Below are 19828 nucleotides of genomic sequence, written 5' to 3'. Positions count from 1 at the left end.
TTGGACCAGAGGGCCCAGTTCATTCCATGTAAGCACAGCCCACACCATTTTGTAGTCACCACCAGCTTGCACAGTGCCTTGTTGAGAAACTGTGTCAACGGCTTCATGGGGTCTGGGCCACACTCGAGCCCTACCATCAGCTCTCACCAACTGAAATCGGGAATCATCTGACCAGGTCATGGTTTTCCAGTTGTCTAGAGACCAACCGATATGATCACGAGCCCTGGAAAGCCACTGCAACCGATGTCGCGCTGTTAGAAAAGACACTCGAGTCGGTCGGCTGCTACCGTAGCCCGTTAACGCCAAGTTTCGGCGCACTGACCTAACAGATACATTCTTCGTAAGACCCACATTGATTTCTGCGGTTATTTCACCTAGCGTCGCTCGTCTGTTAGCTCTGACAACGCTACGCAGACGTTGCTGCTCTCGGTCGTTAAGTGAAGGCAGTCAGCCATCGCGTTGTTCTTGGTGAGAGGTAATGCATGAAACTTGCTATTCTCGGCACACTCTTGAAACTGTGGATCTCGGAATACTGAATTTCCATATGGAATGACCCATGCGTCTAGATCCAACCATCATTCCGTGTTCATAGTCTGTTAATTCAACAGCCACATCGGAATTAGTTTTTACACGAATAACCTGAGCACAAATGACTGGTTTGTCAAAGGGGGTTGGGTTGGGTTGTTTGGGGAAGGAGACCAGACAGCGAGGTCATCGGTCTCATCGGATTAGGGAAGGATGGGGAAGGAAGTCGGCCGTGCCCTTTCAAAGGAACCATCCCGGCATTTGCCTGGAGCGATCTAGGGAAATCACGGAAAACCTAAATCAGGATGACTGGACGCGGGACTGAACCGTCGTCCTCCCGAATGCGAGTCTAGTGTCTAACCACTGCGCCACCTCGCTCGGTGTTTGTCAAAGCATTGTTCTTTAATACCTTTTGCACGCTATATTACCGCCATCCGTGCATCTGCATATCGCTTTCCTATGACTTTTGTCACCTCAGCGTATGTGGCAGTCAAAAAATATATTTCCTAGATTTCTATGAAAATATGCGATTGAGGAACCTATATCAGATGATGAAAGATACTCTGCTTTCAGTTACCGAACGAGCCTGTCAGTTTTGAGTGCTGTTTTCTCAAATCCGGCGGGTGGAGTGGAGGGGCGATTCGAGCCAAAATATGTAGAGTCTTTGTTTTATTTTAGGTCTTACACAAGCGACCTGGCAAATATGAGTCGAATCGTTTAGCCGTTCTGAGGCCTCCCCTTGTAAGCCATTTATACTGGTGTACTTATTACATGGGTCGCTCAATTCTCTTATTATTAGGATTACACTGTTATATGCTGACATTTCTCTCGATTATGGAAATATGGTTTTTCCTGATTTTGTTTTTCAGTGATCCTCAAAATTGCTGTATATAATAAGTGGAATTTGTAGGAGGAGACTAATCTACAGTAGCAGTACCTTGGGCAGCGGTTTCTGTTTTGTGGCGACATGAATCCCGGTGATCTCGATGATGTTGGGCAGGTGCGGACGAGGATATTCAAAGACGAAGTGGTTGGCAGTTATGAGCAGACTGACGTTCCTGTCCGCTTCGTAGACAGACGGAGGATCTGGACCGAAGTACTTCCTCATGACTTCCTCTTGTAAAGGCATGGCCTGGTAGAACCACATGTACATCAGCCGCAGGTAGAAGTACGTGTTGTACAGCCGCTGCCAGAAGTCCATGCGGTCTGAGTACCCGAGCCACATGTCCGGCATGTATGCCGGCTCCATGGGGCTTCCGAAGTTGTAGTAGACGGACGATGGAGCCGTGAGAGACAGAAGCTTCGCCACAGGCGGTGAACCCATCTTGTGTATCAGTCCGTAGAATGAATGGTAGGCGAGTCCCTCCAGAATCGCAAGGTCAAACGTCTCGCCAGACCTGGAAGCAACAATACGGCAATTAATCTTCCAATATCTGCGCGTTGACCGTTTCGTGCGCGAAAACCGCGTCTGTTCGCCGAAGAAAATGAATTCTGATGCCTTCTTTGGAATGCTTAGACGAAGAAGATCTATCATTCTTTATTCCTGTCACTGCTACCTGGTTCTATACCCGTTGTCACCCCTTGTTATTATTTGACACAATATAGTGTGTTGTATCGATCAAAGATCGTGGTGCCACCCTGTGTTAGCAAAACGTACCGATACGAGAGACATTAGCGATGTTTCACTGGAACCCTCAACGACGAATGGGAGAGGCTAAAGAAGACACGCTCTCTCTTTCAGAGCAGCGGTGCTCCCACAAAGAGGTCAATATAGATCCAAGCGTCGAAGCCGTCTGTCTGGTTAGTGAACTTAACTGAAGCAGTCAGCATCATCGAGTAGGACCAAAGAGTTATTCAGGTCTCAGATGAAAATGTACTTCTGTAAATGATGAACGGTGGACTTCAAGAGAAGGGTTTGCTAATTAGAGAATCAAGTGATCCTTTAATAGTCAGTGACAACTGCAAATACTGTATTCTACGCACTCCTGTGGATGTAGATGTCAGAGTGCTCACATTGGCGTTTCAGCAAGGCAGACTAGCTCTGTAACAGATCATAAAAAAACCAAAAAAAAATTCCAAGCTACTCCGCCGATAGTATTCTTACTGTTCTGTGGCCGAAACGGCCTTCGATACATCTACATCTACATACATACGTCGTAATCCACCACACGGTGCGTGGCGGAGGGTACCTCGTACCACAACTAGCATCTGCTCTACCTGTTCCAGTCCCAAACGAAAGGAGGGAAAAATGACTGCCTATATGCCTCTGAGCGAGCCCTAATCTGTCTTATCTTATCTTTGTGCTCTCTCCGCGAAATATAAGTTGGCGGCAGTAAAATTGTACTGCAGTCAGCCTCAAATGCTGGTTCTCTAAATTTCCTCAATAGCGATTCACGAAAAGAACGCCTCCTTTCCTCCATAGACTCCCACCCGAATTCCTGAAGCATTTCCGTAACGCTCACGTGATGATCAAACCTACCAGTAACAAATCTAGCAGCCCGCCTCTGAATTGCTTCTATGTCCTCCCTCAATCCGACCTGATAGGGATCCCAAACGAACGAGCAGTACTCAAGAATAGGTCGTATTAGTGTTTTATAAGCGGTCTCCTTTACAGGTGAACCACATCTTCCCAAAATTCTACCAATGAACCGAAGACGACTATCCGCCTTCCCCACAACTGGCATTACATGCTTGTCCCACTTCATATCGCTCTGCAGTGCTACGTCCAAATATTTAATCGACGTGACTCTGTCAAGCGCTACACTACTAATGGAGTATTCAAACATTACGGGATTCTTTTTCCTATTCATCTGGATTAATTTATATTTATCTATATTTAGAGTTAGCTGCCATTCTTTACACCAATCACAAATCCTGTCCAAGTCATCTTGTATCCTCCTATAAAACACAACATAGGAGGAAATTCGAAAGCTGATGAAGATGCGTATAAAACTAGGTTATAAGGAAACTCTGTGTGATACTAGCATACTTCACAAAGCAAAAGCGTTCATAAACTATGACTAGAAGACGTCAGAAACAAAGATGCGAAAATTTTAAGGCAGACAGCCAAGGACAACAGTTGTATGAAGATAACGAAACAAGTAGGGTACTTGCACTTGATAGATATTATATTGCATCACTCAGGAAGTCCGATGGCACAGTTATAATCAACAAATAGACTGCACTACGAGTCTTTGAATGTTTCCTCAAAACTTTGAATATCTCAACATTTGCAACAGGCATGTCAGCAATAGATTACAAAGGAACGCGTCTGGTTCACGGTATACACTCCTGGAAATGGAAAAAAGAACACATTGACACCGGTGTGTCAGACCCACCATACTTGCTCCGGACACTGCGAGAGGGCTGTACAAGCAATGATCACACGCATGGCACAGCGGACACACCAGGAACCGCGGTGTTGGCCGTCGAATGGCGCTACCTGCGCAGCATTTGTGCACCGGCGCCGTCAGTGTCAGCCAGTTTGCCGTGGCATACGGAGCTCCATCGCAGTCTTTAACACTGGTAGCATGCCGCGACAGCGTGGACGTGAACCGTATGTGCAGTTGACGGACTTTGAGCGAGGTCGTATAGTGGGCATGCGGGAGGCCGGGTGGACGTACCGCCGAATTGCTCAACACGTGGGGCGTGAGGTCTCCACAGTACATCGATGTTGTCGCCAGTGGTCGGCGGAAGGTGCACGTGCCCGTCGACCTGAGACCGGACCGCAGCGACGCACGGATGCACGCTAAGACCGTAGGATCCTACGCAGTGCCGTAGGGGACCGCACTGCCACTTCCCAACAAATTAGGGACACTGTTGCTCCTGGGGTATCGGCGAGGACCATTCGCAACCGTCTCCATGAAGCTGGGCTACGGTCCCGCACACCGTTAGGCCGTCTTCCGCTCACGCCCCAACATCGTGCAGCCCGCCTCCAGTGCTGTCGCGACAGGCGTGAATGGAGGGACGAATGGAGACGTGTCGTCTTCAGCGATGAGAGTCGCTTCTGCCTTGGTGCCAATGATGGTCGTATGCGTGTTTGGCGCCGTGCAGGTGAGCGCCACAATCAGGACTGCATACGGCCGAGGCACACAGGGCCAACACCCGGCATCATGGTGTGGGGAGCGATCTCCTACACTGGCCGTACACCACTGGTGATCGTCGAGGGGACACTGAATAGTGCACGGTACATCCAAACCGTCATCGAACCCATCGTTCTACCATTCCTAGACCGGCATGGGAACTTGCTGTTCCAACAGGACAATGCACGTCCGCATGTATCCCGTGCCACCCAACGTGCTCTAGAAGGTGTAAGTCAACTACCCTGGCCGGCAAGATCTCCGGATCTGTCCCCCATTGAGCATGTTTGGGACTGGATGAAGCGTCGTCTCACGCGGTCTGCACGTCCAGCACGAACGCTGGTCCAACTGAGGCGCCAGGTGGAAATGGCATGGCAAGCCGTTCCACAGGACTACATCCAGCATCTCTACGATCGTCTCCATGGGAGAATAGCAGCCTGCATTGCTGCGAAAGGTGGATATACACTGTACTAGTGCCGACATTGTGCATGCTCTGTTGCCTGTGTCTATGTGCCTGTGGTTCTGTCAGTGTGATCATGTGATGTATCTGACCCCAGGAATGTGTCAATAAAGTTTCCCCTTCCTGGGACAATGAATTCACGGTGTTCTTATTTCAATTTCCAGGAGTGTATATGCAGAAATGTAAACATGGAGAGTTGTTCAAAGCCAAAGTTGCTGGGTTTGACAAAACGTCTATATATGAAAGTGATACCCTATAACAGAAACATGGGCTTAATTTATGCGGCTGGCAATAAAGTGATTACAAAAAAATAAAAAGAATTATCAGCGCCACTTATTTTGGAAATACTCTAACAAGTCTTTCAGATTAACATTAGTTATTAACCAGGACACACAATGGGCAAATGTCAAAATAAAGGAGGCTGTAAAGTCAATTACTTAGTTTAGATTACTTTTTTGTGTTTGAGTCACTGATTTCGAGGCACTTTTATACTCGAGTTCCCCCAAATTTATATGCTGTAAAAGAAGGAATCGACATTCAGCCAATCAAGGAACTTACTGTCGAGAGTGCGTAGACAAGATGACTGCATTGCTCAGATTCAAATACTTGTACCATTGTGAGTGACTTTTAAAGCAATGAAATCAGATTAAAAAGGATTTTTTTTTCAAGATGTTACTGTCATTAACATCAGAAAAACTTTAGCAGAGAATGGATCAGTTCAACAGATCAGATAACTAATTATGGGCCTCAGGGATGATTTAACAACTGGGACGAAAGTGTAATTAATTTGGGGGAAGGGGTATATCTCTACGAACTGACGAAAATGAGAAAATTGGTTGCTTGATTCTTTCTGAAAGGAATAGTTTGAGGCAGTAAATTAATGAACTACAGGTATACGGCGTCACAAAACAGATTGAACATAACTGAATGCTTAATGTTTTGAGACCGTAAAATGTCAAGACGTCTGGAACAAACATTTATAGAACAGAGACCATAAACTGACTGATGTTAGAGATGACAACACTCGGGATAACCGAATAACAGTCTTATTACTGATCTACTCAACGGCGTAAATGACAAGTTACCTTAACACATACTGTTTCATAATATTTCTGTGCTGCTTGCAATAACACGTAAAAGCTTTATACAAAAGCTGTATGCAGAATATGCAGAACTGGTTGTCCGCCAACGGAGGGTATTAAGTGCGTTGTTGAGCTATATGTATGGAAGGAAAATAATTGCTAAAGAATTGCAGTTACCTCATAAACTTCTGCACCGAAGAATCGTTGAACTCCATGTCGGCTACTGCATGGGATATGTAGCGTAGCATAGTAACAGACTGCGTTGGTGGCTGATGGTACGTCTTCAAAAAATCATACGCTTCTCGAACGTAGTTATAAGACACTGATAGGTCAATCTCCGTATAGTTTTCGTGAGATATCTGAAACAAGAAAGAAATTCAGGTTTCAAATAGTTCCCTTTCGCTGCAAAAACATTTTGAAAGACATAGAGATGTTAATCATTTTTAAGAACAAAAGAATTATGGTAGATTTAAGAACTCAGGGCGTGCACAAAGAATATTCTTATCCTAGAAGAGTGTAGTCAGAGAGATCTGCAATATCTGTTTACGAACTTTACGTACGCCGTTGTTCAAGAGTTCCCGAATTCTCGCTCTGACATCCCTATATATGTAATACCTCTTCTCGTTTGTGTTTAATAGCATGGAATTATTCAAAAGGAACTGCAGTATCCACTCAGAGATGGAGAAGTTGTTGTACAGAAACGCGTGCCTCATTCAGCATATTTCATTTTCGACAGGATCCCAGCTAAACTGATAAATGGTAGTAATACGCCCCATATTTATAGATGTAAAAGGCTTCCTTGTGGCACGTTCCTTTCTTTCTGTACTGTAGTCTATTGCAGTATTTTAGAGCCTTACAATGTAGAAAGTAGTTTGCTTCATATATGGTGTAGTAACTCTTTTTTTAGACTTTTATAAATTTTTGTAGTAACTTCATGGGAGAAGTAAAACACTTAAATGAAGAAATGTGTTACTCAGTTACTAATAACCTTATTTTGGTATTCACTGAAATTAGCATGATCAAGGACTGGTATTAGACAAGATGACTCTTTTACCCCGATTCTTTTTAATATTTAGCAAAGAAATTCGTCAAACTGCAGTGCAGATTTTTATTTTTTTATTTTATTTTCTGCTATCGGTTTCGGCAATTCAATATGCCATTTTCAGGTCTCAAGTGCACCTCTCAAAAATTATCGATATTGACATACTAGGTCTATCTGTTTCTGGATGTCGTGAAATCTCAAGTGCTTCCGTCTAAGACTAGACTGCAAGTGACAAGTCCGGATTTCCAGTGGTTCGGAGTCTTGCGGTTCCCCCGGAGGGCGATTCGGTGGCGCAGCTGACGGCGGACTGCGACGCATCTTCTTGAATTCACCGTAGTAAGCCCCTGATTGTGGAACAGCTGCAGCTCTCGGTGCCTGGCCCAGAAGCTTGCTCGGTGAAAATTACCTTCTGTGGTTTGTGGGTGGGCTTAATTTGGCTGTCCGACGCATAATACTCCACTCACTATTTTGAGTGACGTGTCTATTCTTAATAAACTAATTCGTGCGCGTCGAGGCCTCTAGCCGAGCATCTGACGCCTCTTGGTGGCTGCCGGCTTGACAGCCGACAGGCTGGCCCCTAGAAGGTCCGGGACCCGCCTGGCAGATCTGTTGTGCAGGTGGCTGGTATGCGTAGGGTCTCGAACAGGCTGTATCATTAACATCAAAACATATTTTAAAAAACAAGATTGCGCTTGTACTGGGCAGACACGGCGCAAACGGTTTCTCTGAGAAGCTGCCTTGTCAGTTAGACCTCACCAAAGTCTTGACTCGGCCGTCGACGGCCCAGAGTTGGTTATCGGGGCCGTCGCTTTGTGGCGACGTGTCTCTTGCTGTTGTCTTGCCTCTCACCTCTGCGACGGGGCAGTGCGTAACGGATGAATGACAACTGTTGACGGTCGAATGGCCATTTCCTTCACTGCAGGCCGAGAGCAATAGCTCCGAGGAGCCCCAGCGGAAACGGCGCGTTCACTTTTCAGATAGCAGCATTATGAGGCATGTGAAGTTTTTCATGGGGCCGTATTAAAGAGGCGGCATCCAGAGAATCAGATTTTAACCAAATTAAAACTGTGTGCCGGATCGAGACTCGAACTCGGGACCTTTGTCTGGTCAAGTGCTCTACCATCTGAGCTACCCAAGCACGACTCACGCCCGTCCTCACAGCTTTACTTCTGCCAGTACCTCGTCTCCTACCTTCCAAACTTTACAGAAGCTCTCCTGCGAACCTTGCAGAACTAACACTCCTGAAAGAAAGGATATTGCGCACACTCCGCTGCAGAGTGAAAATCTCATTCTGGAAACATCCCCGAGGCTGTGGCTAAGCCATGTCTCCGCAATATCCTTTCTCTCGACAGTGGTAGTTCTGCAAGTTTTGCAGGAGAGCTTCTGTAAATTTTGAAGGTAGGAGACGAGGTACTGGCAGAAGTAAAGCTGTGAGGACGGGGCGTGAGTTGTGCTTGGGTAGCTCAGATGGTAGAGCACTTGCCCAGGCAAAGGTCCTGAGTTCGAGTCTCGATCCGGCACACAGTTTTAATCTGCCAGGAAGTTTCATATCAGCACACACTCCGCTGCAGAGTGAAAATTTCATTCTGAGATCTTAACCTGATTATGGGGGCACAACGAGAATGGCTCATTCGCAACAGAGTTAAAATTCAAACCATCATTGGAATCTGACTGCAAAACCAGCATCAGGGGAGGGAAGGAAATAAAGTTGAACACTCCTGAGAATAAGTATTGGACTGGAATGAAACCCAACAAAAACTGGAATTGCATGCAGAACAACATCGAGTGGACTGAAGTTGTAAGTGCAAATGGGGACGAAGTCCTGACTCCCAAGTCTTGAAATAAAGTTCCAACAAGAAGTCTCTCGAAAGTATCATCACTAACCATCACTCTTACTTCAGTGTCTCCACCGAAAGAGTCCCCCGAATGTCATCACCGAATCTCATCACTCTACCGAAAATTTGTCTCTCCACTCTCCAGCACACTGGTTCTCATCCATGTCTCCCCACTATAGAGCTTCAAGAATACTAGAATTCTTTTGTCACATTCTGTCATTTGCCGACTATACATCAGTGGCAACCAGTAGACGATTCTACCTTGATGCTACTCTTCCTCTTGATCCCTTGCTCTAGAACACCAACTTTCCATTAATGTTAAAATGTCAGCTCAACCACTCATTTACAGTGTAAAAACACTACGCGTTTCGAAGACTTCGTCATCAGACTACTGTACAAGGACCTCTCAAAGTTACCAGCATAAAATTTAACAAAAACAATAAAAATAAAATAGCGTGGCTACTTTCCCTGCAGTCGTGTCTTCTCAAGATGTACATCGAAATCACCGTCAACCGATAAAACAGACGAAACTGGAATAGTGTTCATTGTCCTGCTCCCACCTCTCGCTCTATGAGGGGGCGTAATGCAACCAGGCACTTCGTCGAACATGATCGTTTCGGTGCTCCAGGTGTTATGGTGTTGGGAGACCAAATCAGTGAAAAAGGGACGCTCAACAGGCAACGTTTCATGGCTGCATTCGACCCTAAATTCACTTTTATGAATGAAAATAAGCGACAGCATCGAACTACGGAACTACACAGTTCAGGAGCTCTTGGAACGAGAGGATATTCGGAGAATGTACTGGCCTGTGCGTTCCACCCCCCCCCCCCCCCCCGCCCCGTCTTAAAATCCCGTCGACCACATGAGGGCTCCTATACGTCAATTTGTTAGCTGTTGGAGGGTTGGAACTCCGTACCACAAGGTCTCCTTGCCAACCTCGTGACAAGCTTCGGCGCACGTCGCACAGCATGCACTGCCGTCTGTGGTGATCACTCACCCTATTAAGAACCATGATGTCCCTACTTTAGTAATGTCCAGCGGACCATCTGAAATCGCGGTACCTTCAGTGCAACTGAATCAGTAATTTTCGAAACTGCTTAAGCCCAGGAAAGCAAAAAAAGCTTGAAATAACTGACTTCACATCAAAAATAGGAATATCAAATGTTTTTCTATGTGTATGATAACAAAGAATAGTCTCTTTCAGCACTGTTAAGTCCTATAATCCATAATTAGTAGCTCCAGAACAGCAATAAATTATTAAAGTTGTAGGATTTACGTTGTTTCTAAAATTACCATTGTACTGTATGGATTCTAAATGTATGCTATTATAATTTTTAATAGGCCTGCTACAACAAACGCAAGCATCTGAAACATGAAGTACTCGCATGTTAATAAAAAAGTAGTACACCCGTAACTTACACTAGCACATTAGTTAAATTTACACTAACCTAATTTGAAGAATACGTTTTATGTCCTTTCTTTCTGATCTTCATCACTTTTTTCAAGATTGTTGATGATAATGACACTAAGCAAAATTACGAATTTAAAATGACGTAAAAGAACACATTTTAATTTACATAACAAAATTAGTGCCCTTTTTCTGTAAGATTTCTTTAACATAGTTTGTATTCCTCAGGAAAATACTTAAGTATCTTCGTAATATGGCTACATTTTGTTTAATTGAGGTTTATGTTCTCACAGGCCTTGTCGAATGGAAGGCTTACTGGATCACTAATTTATGTCCTATGGCTTTCTGGTTGAATGTGTGTTGCACCAAACCTTTGGAGAATTCTAAGCAATAACTGTATCCGGTAAGTTGCTGAAGTATTTGAAGTGCCTAAAACTTGATTTCTGGAATTGGATCTTCTGATGTTGTGGAAGATTGATACTTTCTGTAGAATATACATTCTTCTTGCAGCGGTTAGGACACCAGTCTGAAATTTCTGATATCACACAAATCTGCCACTGTAATGGTGTATTTAAGTTTGGAACTTGAATGTATTATTAATTCGCACACCTGTTCTGGTTGATAAATTCTGTCATCCTGTCTTAAAAACCTCTTTATTACCCCGAAATCACCGTCGGTTGGTATGAATGAATGTCCCCTTATGGGAAAAAACTCCACAATAATCATAAAATATTTGGTTTCTGTTACGTGCTATGAGAACTCGTACATCCGTCTGGTTCATGTTTTGCTCCAGCCAGCCATCGGATAGCCGTGACGTCCTTTGATAGACTGTTATTGATGTAGTGTTTTAAATGAAAGATGCTGTCTCCTTTCGCACGTTTTTCCAAATTCAGATGGTTCAAATGGCTCTGAGCACTATGGGACTTAACATCTGAGGTCATCAGTCCCCTAAAACTTTAGAACTCCTTAAACCTAACTAACCTAAGGACGTCACACACATCCATGCCCGAGGCAGGATTCGAACCTGCGACCGTAGCAGTCGCGCGGTTCCGGATTGAAGCGCCTAGAACCGCTCGGCCACCGCGGCCGGCCACGTTTTTCACTTGGCATTCGGTAAAGATGTAGAAGTGGACGACAGTATCAATATTAAGTATAGAAATAGCGGTAGTCCCAGACTTACGTACTTTCTGGACTTAACCAGACTTATCGCGCTTTTTTGGCTGCAAGGAAACATTGGGCTGCTTTATTTTCTATGCAGAATGATATAACTTGGCTCAGAGAAGCAGATAAAAAAATTACTGATTTAATTGTGCTGTCTTTGAATCAAAGTGTCATTTCTGTTGGTCTCATTTGGTATTTCTCACAGTTATCGGCTGTACTATGCTCAAGCAGTTCTTTCTATGTGTGGTCCAAGTTTCATCGAGCTATGTTATTGGAAGTCACACAACATGCGAAAGTTGCTTTCTTTCATAATTTTTGAACATGAATGAAGATTACCTTAATATTAAAGAAACTATCTACAAATCGCTTGTCCTTCAAGGAAGGACAGTTCGTTCCGTATTACTGCGAATTAGAGGAGAGAGTGTTAGGAATATGATAAGCGAGTTGGTGTGGCAATTATTGAAACGGAGACCTTTTTCGTTGCGGTGAGATATTTTCACAAAAATTTTATCACCAACTTTCTCCTGTGAATTCGACTCCCTTCCACGTAGGGGAAAATGACCACCATAACAAAAAAAAGAGAAATCAGAGCTCGCACGGGAAATAGGTGTTCATTTTTACCACGTGCTATTAGACAATGGCGATGTCGATAAACAGTTTGATAGTGTTTCTGTGAAGCCACTGCCAAACATATAAGTGTGAATTGTCGAGTAATCGTGTACATGTTGAGAGGTGGCATGCCTTTAGATGCAGACAATGACTTGTCCCCTCTCATATTTATATCTTACTCTGAGTAATTCGATTTGGAGAAGTATGGCCGAGTATTTTCATTACAAGGCTAGTATTGAGAACTCAGAAGATATGAATATTTTCCTCTCTAATTGCATGTGGTGAAAAGTTGCTATTGCTTCACACGCGGACTTCCCATGTAGCGTCTTCCGTCACCCGGGTAGTCCAGTGACAGGCGGGTTCTGCTGATCTTGAAAGGGTTATGCCGACGGATGTGAGGGAGTCGAGTGGATGCTTTCCAGATGCCGACATTGTCATAAGAGCGGCGGCGACACGCACACAGGGCCTGAAGGAGCGACTGGGGCTAGAGGTTCCGTTACTTCGCAGAAACTTAGTGAAAACACTTTCTGACGGGCTACCAGCGAGGCATGGGAATGACTTGTGTTCCCAGGCAATCTTTGTGGGCAAATTCCCGCGTTTTCTGCAAAATCATAACTGTGCTTGGCTTGCTCAGGGGATAGCTCCGTGACGTAGCAAAATCACGGCAGAAATTGGCTCCAAGTATCTCCATTGGTGGAATAGTAGTGCTTCGGCAATAGAGTGGAATTTTCCGCCGGTTTTCGAGTTGCTAATTGGACCACTGTCGTTGGGCCGGGAATGTTCTGTGTCTGGCTTGTATGGGTGCTCTTGAAGAGAGTCGCCTCTCGTCTTTCGGTCAGAGTAGGTTACAAGACTGAGCTCTTGCTGCTCTGGACAGCCTGCCTTTCGTGGGCTGTCTAATATACTTTCATTTAATTGTAACTGTTTGACGAAGTTGCTGAAGTTTCGACTTCAACATTACTTTCCGAGTACAGCTGGCAGTTGAGCGTTCTGCGTATAAGCGGCCTATGTTGTCCGTCTTGAACAGTTTTGGCTAAAGTTGACTGTATCGGAGTTACTGTGTGACTTCACTCGTTAAAATCAATCACTGTACCGTCAGTGATCGTGTAGCGAGCCTTCTTCGTCTCCCTCAGAGGCGTATTTGTGTTGCTAGGAAGTCTTTAGCCTGGAAGAACAAGACCAGGATAATTAGTTTCGGGCTATACTCGCAACATTATCATCACCACGACGGGACATCGAAGCAACCATCCATCGCCTCCGATACACCAGATCGTGTCCTTGCAGTTAAGAAGACAGCTTGGTAATGTATGTCCGCAGCACCGGCAAATCAGGGAATTCTGTTATGTGACAATCAGAGGTCAGCAGAGCGCGCCTGTTCCCGTCTTTTCTAACGTCGTTCTGTCTTGGGTGTTCATTATCTGAGTTCTCACTACTGTAGCAGCAATTAATGTTGGGTTGGCTGGGTGTTTCTCTTAAGATTTGAATTGCAAAGAATTGGCCCCACATACCACTTGGTCATAAATGTCACAATCTAGTTTATGGACAACTTCACCTTCACAGCATTTATTTGAGTATCCAATTTGACGTATTGTAAACGTTTCATGTGTTTTGTTTATTCTTTTGAGTTTAGTCATAATAAATCAAATTGTTATTTTGGACAGAACTTATCATTCTGTGGATCGGTAAAGCAACCCTTTCATTTCTCACTATGTTAATGAAACTTTCCTTTATCAAATTAATTTCTATCAAATTAAACTATTGCAGGTGCCAAACTCTTTTCTACTCCACTTGCAGGGTCGATTACAGTCAGTTCGCGTTTCTTCTTAATCCATGTGCAACAGCAAAAGTCGGAGTCAGAAAAGGAGGGCTTAGAGCATCATCCATATGAAGATTCTAGAAGAATATAGTGTTAAATACACTGCTAGCCCTGGCACCTCGCGAGGTGGATTTAGACGTGTAGCTAAACTGTGATGGGTCAGCTCTGGCCGCCCGTCACTGATATAAAAACTATCACTGTTCGTACCATCTTCTCAAATATATAATAGTGGAGATTAGATTCGAATCATTGATGCAGCAGTCAGCTTATACATCCTCTGCGCTATGAACAATTGGCTCCTGTACCTTCGCCGAGTCCGTCGTCATGAGGGTGACTTGGTGGCCCCTCTGGAGCAGCGCCTTGGCCAGGATGTGGAACGGCAGCTGGTGGCTGAACGACGGGGTTGGCGCCATCATCAAGATTCTGGCAGCCGAGCAGGCTGTCACCACGGCCAACAGTGACACTGCAACCGCTTTCAGCATGGTTCCTCCTGCAAAAGACAAGCTCATCTTGTACCTGCCATGTGGCTGTTTTGCGTATCATGTCTGTGAAAAGCAGTACCATTTAAGGCACTGATGGAATAAGACGAACAAAATGTGAGACCTCAGCGGATATGACGTGCGTAACAGTTTGGATATTTTGCTAAGTGTGAATGACGTAATTTTTTCCGTTGACACAAATTACAGGGCGCCGTGTGTTTCTTTCTGGCAGTCCAAGTCGTGAAAAAAAGTGAAAACTGTAGTTAATACTTTTTATACTTCGCAACATCCTTCTGTATTATAGTAGTCACACAGTTCCCGAGTATTTGAGGAAGTGGTAATGGGACAGCCTGAGGTCATTCCTTCTTCAAATGGACTATTCAGAGATAATGCAGACATTTAAGACCGTCATGCGGAGGTACTGGCGACAACTGAATGAGTGTAATGCCTTTCCTTCCACTCTATTGTAGCTCTTTTTGCACCAGTTATGAGTGTGGAAAATCTGAGACACGAAACAGCAATTAAAAACATTTAATGTTGCTGCTGTCGTGACATTTGGATTACTGCCGCTTTGTAACTGGAATCTCTGTTATTGCTGTCACAAATTTAGCCTTCTCTAAAGTTTGTAATGATGTCTTCGTATTGCATAACGTTGCACGTGACAGAGGATGGGCGAACGATTACGACGTTCGAAATGGACGTACACAGGACCCAACTGGGGGCGGGGAATGGAGACAATGATTCATGTTAGTTTCACGGTGAATGACGAGATAGTTTAGTGGTTTTCAGATTTCTTGACCTTGGGTACACTAACTGTTACACAGTTTCCTTTACACGTTCTGTTACTGTCCAAAATGGCTGAGGTGGCAGGATGTCCCTCGCAGGATGCGCTGTTGTTATTATGTTAGCAGAATCTCTAGCTGACGACATAATATCAATACATCTTACGGCATAACTTTCTGGGGCTATAAATCGAAACCATGACATAGAAAGAACGTATTGATTATACGAAAACAACCGCTAAGAGTAATGTGTGGTGTTCATCCAAAGTAATTTTAATGAGACAGACATTCTAACTTCACCTGCGTAATATTTATACTAGGTACTGAAATTCATCATGAAAAATCCATCGCAATTTGAGGATAATACCTGTACAGCTACAGCACAAGAATATAAAATGACGTTAATTGCACATTACTAAACCTGTGACTCAGAAAGTATTTCCATATAAGGTAATAAAAATACCTTATCACTTGCCCAGTAACATAATATTTCTAAAAAATAGAAATAAAAATTTTAAACCTAATCCAAAACATTTCATCTCGACAGCTTTACCTAAATATATGAATATTAACTAAATAATCGCACTATAGGAAATATATGTACTGACACAGGACCTAAAAGGCATCACCAAAGATATATCGTCTCTCACAATACATGGTATAATACGATATTTAATATTATTGGTTTATGACTGTAATAATGTTATTTGTTCAACATGTATTACAAACTGCTTGTGTTACTTGTTTCATGCATGCCGACGGAGATCTGGGAAGAGCCGATGCTGCATCACACTTCACCTAGCACTAATCGCATCTGTTGGTCAGAAATCAGCCTGAAGAAGAAGCCGAAGCGACGTCAATTATATTGATGTCATTATGATGTGAGAATATGATAAATGAATTGCTATCGAACATGGTGTTTGATTGTATTCGTAAAATTGTATTCAGCATCGTTTTGCATTTTGCTTTGTACAGACGTTTATGTTTTAAAGTCTGCTCTTGGCCATTTAATAGTTCACAATAACTGCACATTATTTTAAGGTCAAGTATATTTTCGTATTAAATAAATAAATAGTTCTCACGTGTTCGATTGAAAATTGATTAACTGGTTTAAAAGTGTCAGTCCATCCCTTAGCCTAAAGAAAGACAAGCTTTGTTTGCTGTGATTATTGGAGGAATGATATTTGGTTGAATATTCTGCCCAACAGTTAATTTAACTGAAAGTTTCAAAAAGTAGAACATACATCTCCTGTCCAAAAAATATTACAACATAAATTAACTGCAGCATAAAGTGGCTTTATCAGAGGAAAGGACATTACCATGCGTGCTCAAATGGTTCAAATGGCTCTGAGCACTATGGGACTCAACTGCTGAGGTCATTAGTCCCCTACAACTTAGAACTAGTTAAACCTAACTAACCTAAGGACATCACAAACATCCATGCCCGAGGCAGGATTCGAACCTGCGACCGTAGCGGTCTTGCGGTTCCAGACTGCAGCGCCTTTAACCGCACGGCCACTTCGGCCGGCACCATGCGTGCTAAACCGATAAAAAGTATATGTTACACATAGACTAATACCACTCTGGCTAAATACCTGCGAGACAATTTGTTTGTAATGAAATTATTAAAACAGAGTTAATGCTTCATTGATAATCTTGAAAGTCTGTTTCAAACATCATCGGTGGTCGTTAGGACTACGGCGATAAATAACTGATATTATTATGATCACCGAAAGTTAGACTCAAAAATTTCTTCCTTTCTACAACCTTGTATAGGCACGAATCAATCGAACATGCTAATTACGAAAACGTAAAATCAGAGACATTGAAAACAATTGAATTGGTATATTTCATACAACAGTTCAAACGTCGTGAAACTACTTCGGCACTAATTGAATCCTCGATGGCGTACGATGTTGGTGGCTCTCTGGACAGGAAACATATTTTGTGCAACATACCAAATATCAGGTACGTTTTATGTTGTGTTGCCGGGAAGGCACGCAGTCACAAATATTATAAGGTTACGTGACGTTCAAGAAGCTTAGAGGTCCACCGTATTAACATATTTACTTCGTTGTAAAATTTGTGTTTCGCTTATAACATGAGTAGTAACATAAGCTAGTACGTCCATTTTTGCTAAATTTGGTTCATTTTGGTAAATTATCTATAAATGGCAGCTTACTGGCACAAGCACCAACAAGCATTGTATACATAGCCTGTAAACCGACTCTTTCAAAATGGTTCAAATGGCTCTAAGCATTATGTGATTTAACATCTGAGGTCGTCAGTCCCCTAGACTTAGAACTACTTAAACCTAACATCACACACATCCATGCCCGAGGCATGATTCGAACCTGCGACCGTACATTATATGCTGCGTAATTAGTTGGTGATGTTACAATCTTTCAGGGATGATGGAGAACGATAAACGTCCCAATTTGAGGTAATGGACACTGAACCAGAAACGAAAATTCGAAAGTTATAAGTGAAATCGTTCTGACACCTCTGATAGTGGAATACATGTACCGATAGTGTTGTTGCTAAGACTATAGGTAGACAGCTTTCAGAGGTGATAGCAAGGACTAAATCAAGAACAAAATTTACAGTAAACATAGGTTCTAAAATGTATACCTGAGGATCAATCAGCACTTGTTCATCTTCGCTACTGTCAAACACATCTCCTCTATTGAACAAGTGTTCATAGCTCTTAAGGTACGCAACTTAGAACCAATTTTCACCAGCCATTTTGTTCTTAGTTTGGTCCATACTACCATCTCTGAAAGTTGCCAACCATACAATCTTAGCAACAACAGTACCAGTACATATATTCCACTGTCAGAGGTTTTCAGAACGTTTCTCGCCTATAAGTTTGCAACTCATTCGTTTCCGGTACAGGGCACATTATCTCAGACTGATACATGTATCATTCTCCATCATGCCTGAAAGTGTGTATCATAATCTCGGATTCACCATGTATATACATACATATAAGCTCTGTATTATCACTGGATGACGTTTCCAGAGACGTGTTCCTATCCTCATTTTATTCCTCAACACATCTTTTACATTCCTTCGAAGTTTGTCGGCCTAATTTTGAAACACCATGTATATAAGAAACAGGAGCAGTCCCAGCACTGATCCCAGAGGTAAATCTTCCTCCCCCCCCCCCTCCCCCACACACTTAACAGTGCCCCAGTCGGACTCCACGTCATAGCCCTTCTCAACACTGTGAAAAATGAAGTTTTTCTGTCTTTTCCTGAAGTATGAGACGAACCAACTCAGCCCTACTACCTTAATCCGTAATAGACCAACTTTTGCAATAACATTTTGTGATCAAAACAATCATACGCCTTAGTTAAATAAATGAAGACCCCTAGAATTCCAAACTTTTTGTTTAATCCATCCAGTGCCCCGCAAGGAAAAGAGAGTACAGCATTTCCATTTGTTAAAACATTTCTAAAAACAAACTACACCACTGACGACGAATTAGGAGTACCATTATACAGTACTTGTATATAGAGACTTTCCAATACTTTATCAAAGACTGACGGCATAGAAATAGGTCTACAAGTTTCTAAATTTTCCCTTTTTCCTTTTTTTGTAAAACAGCTGCCGTACCAAGCACTTTAATCGTTCAGGAGACTGACCATTCCTGAAAGGGTGCAAGGTAATATTTAATTTTCCTATGTTAAAGGAATGTTCAGTGTGTGTGTGTCTATTGTTCCAGAAAATAATCAACCGACTTTGCGTTTATACACAAAAAGCGAAACACTTCTGAAACTTTAGTGTTACACTGCAACATGAAAAAGGCGTTTCTGTTTACAGAACTAATATTGCTATTAGCAAGTTTACAGATACTTCAGATCGGTACTCGGAATTCCGAGTAGAGTGGTGCTCTAGCATAGGCTACAGGAGATAACATACGTTCCGTGTGAGCTGGTGTGTCCGGTGCGAGCTGCGTCCTCTCTCCTTAGGTCCGGCTGGTTCGCCACTGCCGCCGTCTCGCAGCGGCACCCTATTATAGGGTCGCCGCCATGGTGACCCTGGAGCGTCTCAGCCAGCAGCTAGCAGCCCAGCCCCTGCGCGATAAACGGCTGCCGCGCGCCTTACACTACGTTGCGACATGTGTCGTCACACACAGTATACGTACTCCCGAAAGACCGCGGCTACCATTAAAAGTGTTCCGGCAGGAAGCTGTCCGTTTTCGGCGACATCTTCCTAAATAAAGTCGGTGAAAACCACTTCACTGGGGATAAAGGACGAGGAAAAACAGAAATCCTGCGGTCCTTCCAAAGATATTGCACAACTGGCATGCATGCATGTCTGAAGGAACGTACAGCGTAAAAATAAATATTACAGTCTAGACGGTCAAAAAATTCGCCAGATGCGAGAAGGACTCGCGATCTGAAGGTTTCGTACAACTTTAATTATGTATACAGTCAGTTCATCCATTCCGAGAAACGAGAACGTCGTCCATTTTTGCTTGTTCCCGACGTGGATACTGGTGCGATACTGGTCCCAGATATTCCGAAATTTTTCAAACAGTTTCA

General features: G+C 43.4%; 1 protein-coding gene across 1 annotated transcript in view; it reads right to left on the bottom strand.

The window, feature by feature from the left end:
* The window catches only part of LOC126456971 (UDP-glucosyltransferase 2-like), a 35561-nt gene extending 16296 nt beyond the window's left edge, over positions 1-19265 (bottom strand). Inside the window, exons 1-4 of the mRNA XM_050092915.1 lie at positions 19203-19265; positions 14323-14507; positions 6324-6505; positions 1463-1922 (exon numbers count right to left, since the gene is read on the bottom strand). Coding sequence (XP_049948872.1) covers positions 1463-1922; positions 6324-6505; positions 14323-14499 — 819 coding nt within the window. The 5' untranslated portion in view covers positions 14500-14507; positions 19203-19265. The remainder of the gene's footprint in view (positions 1-1462; positions 1923-6323; positions 6506-14322; positions 14508-19202) is intronic.
* Between the last annotated feature and the right edge of the window lie 563 nt (positions 19266-19828).

The sequence above is a fragment of the Schistocerca serialis genome, chromosome 2 (genome assembly GCF_023864345.2).
Source record: "Schistocerca serialis cubense isolate TAMUIC-IGC-003099 chromosome 2, iqSchSeri2.2, whole genome shotgun sequence".
NCBI classification, from domain to species: domain Eukaryota; kingdom Metazoa; phylum Arthropoda; class Insecta; order Orthoptera; family Acrididae; genus Schistocerca; species Schistocerca serialis.
Note: the sequence above shows the minus strand (reverse complement) of the source record. Positions and strands in the feature narration are given on the sequence as shown.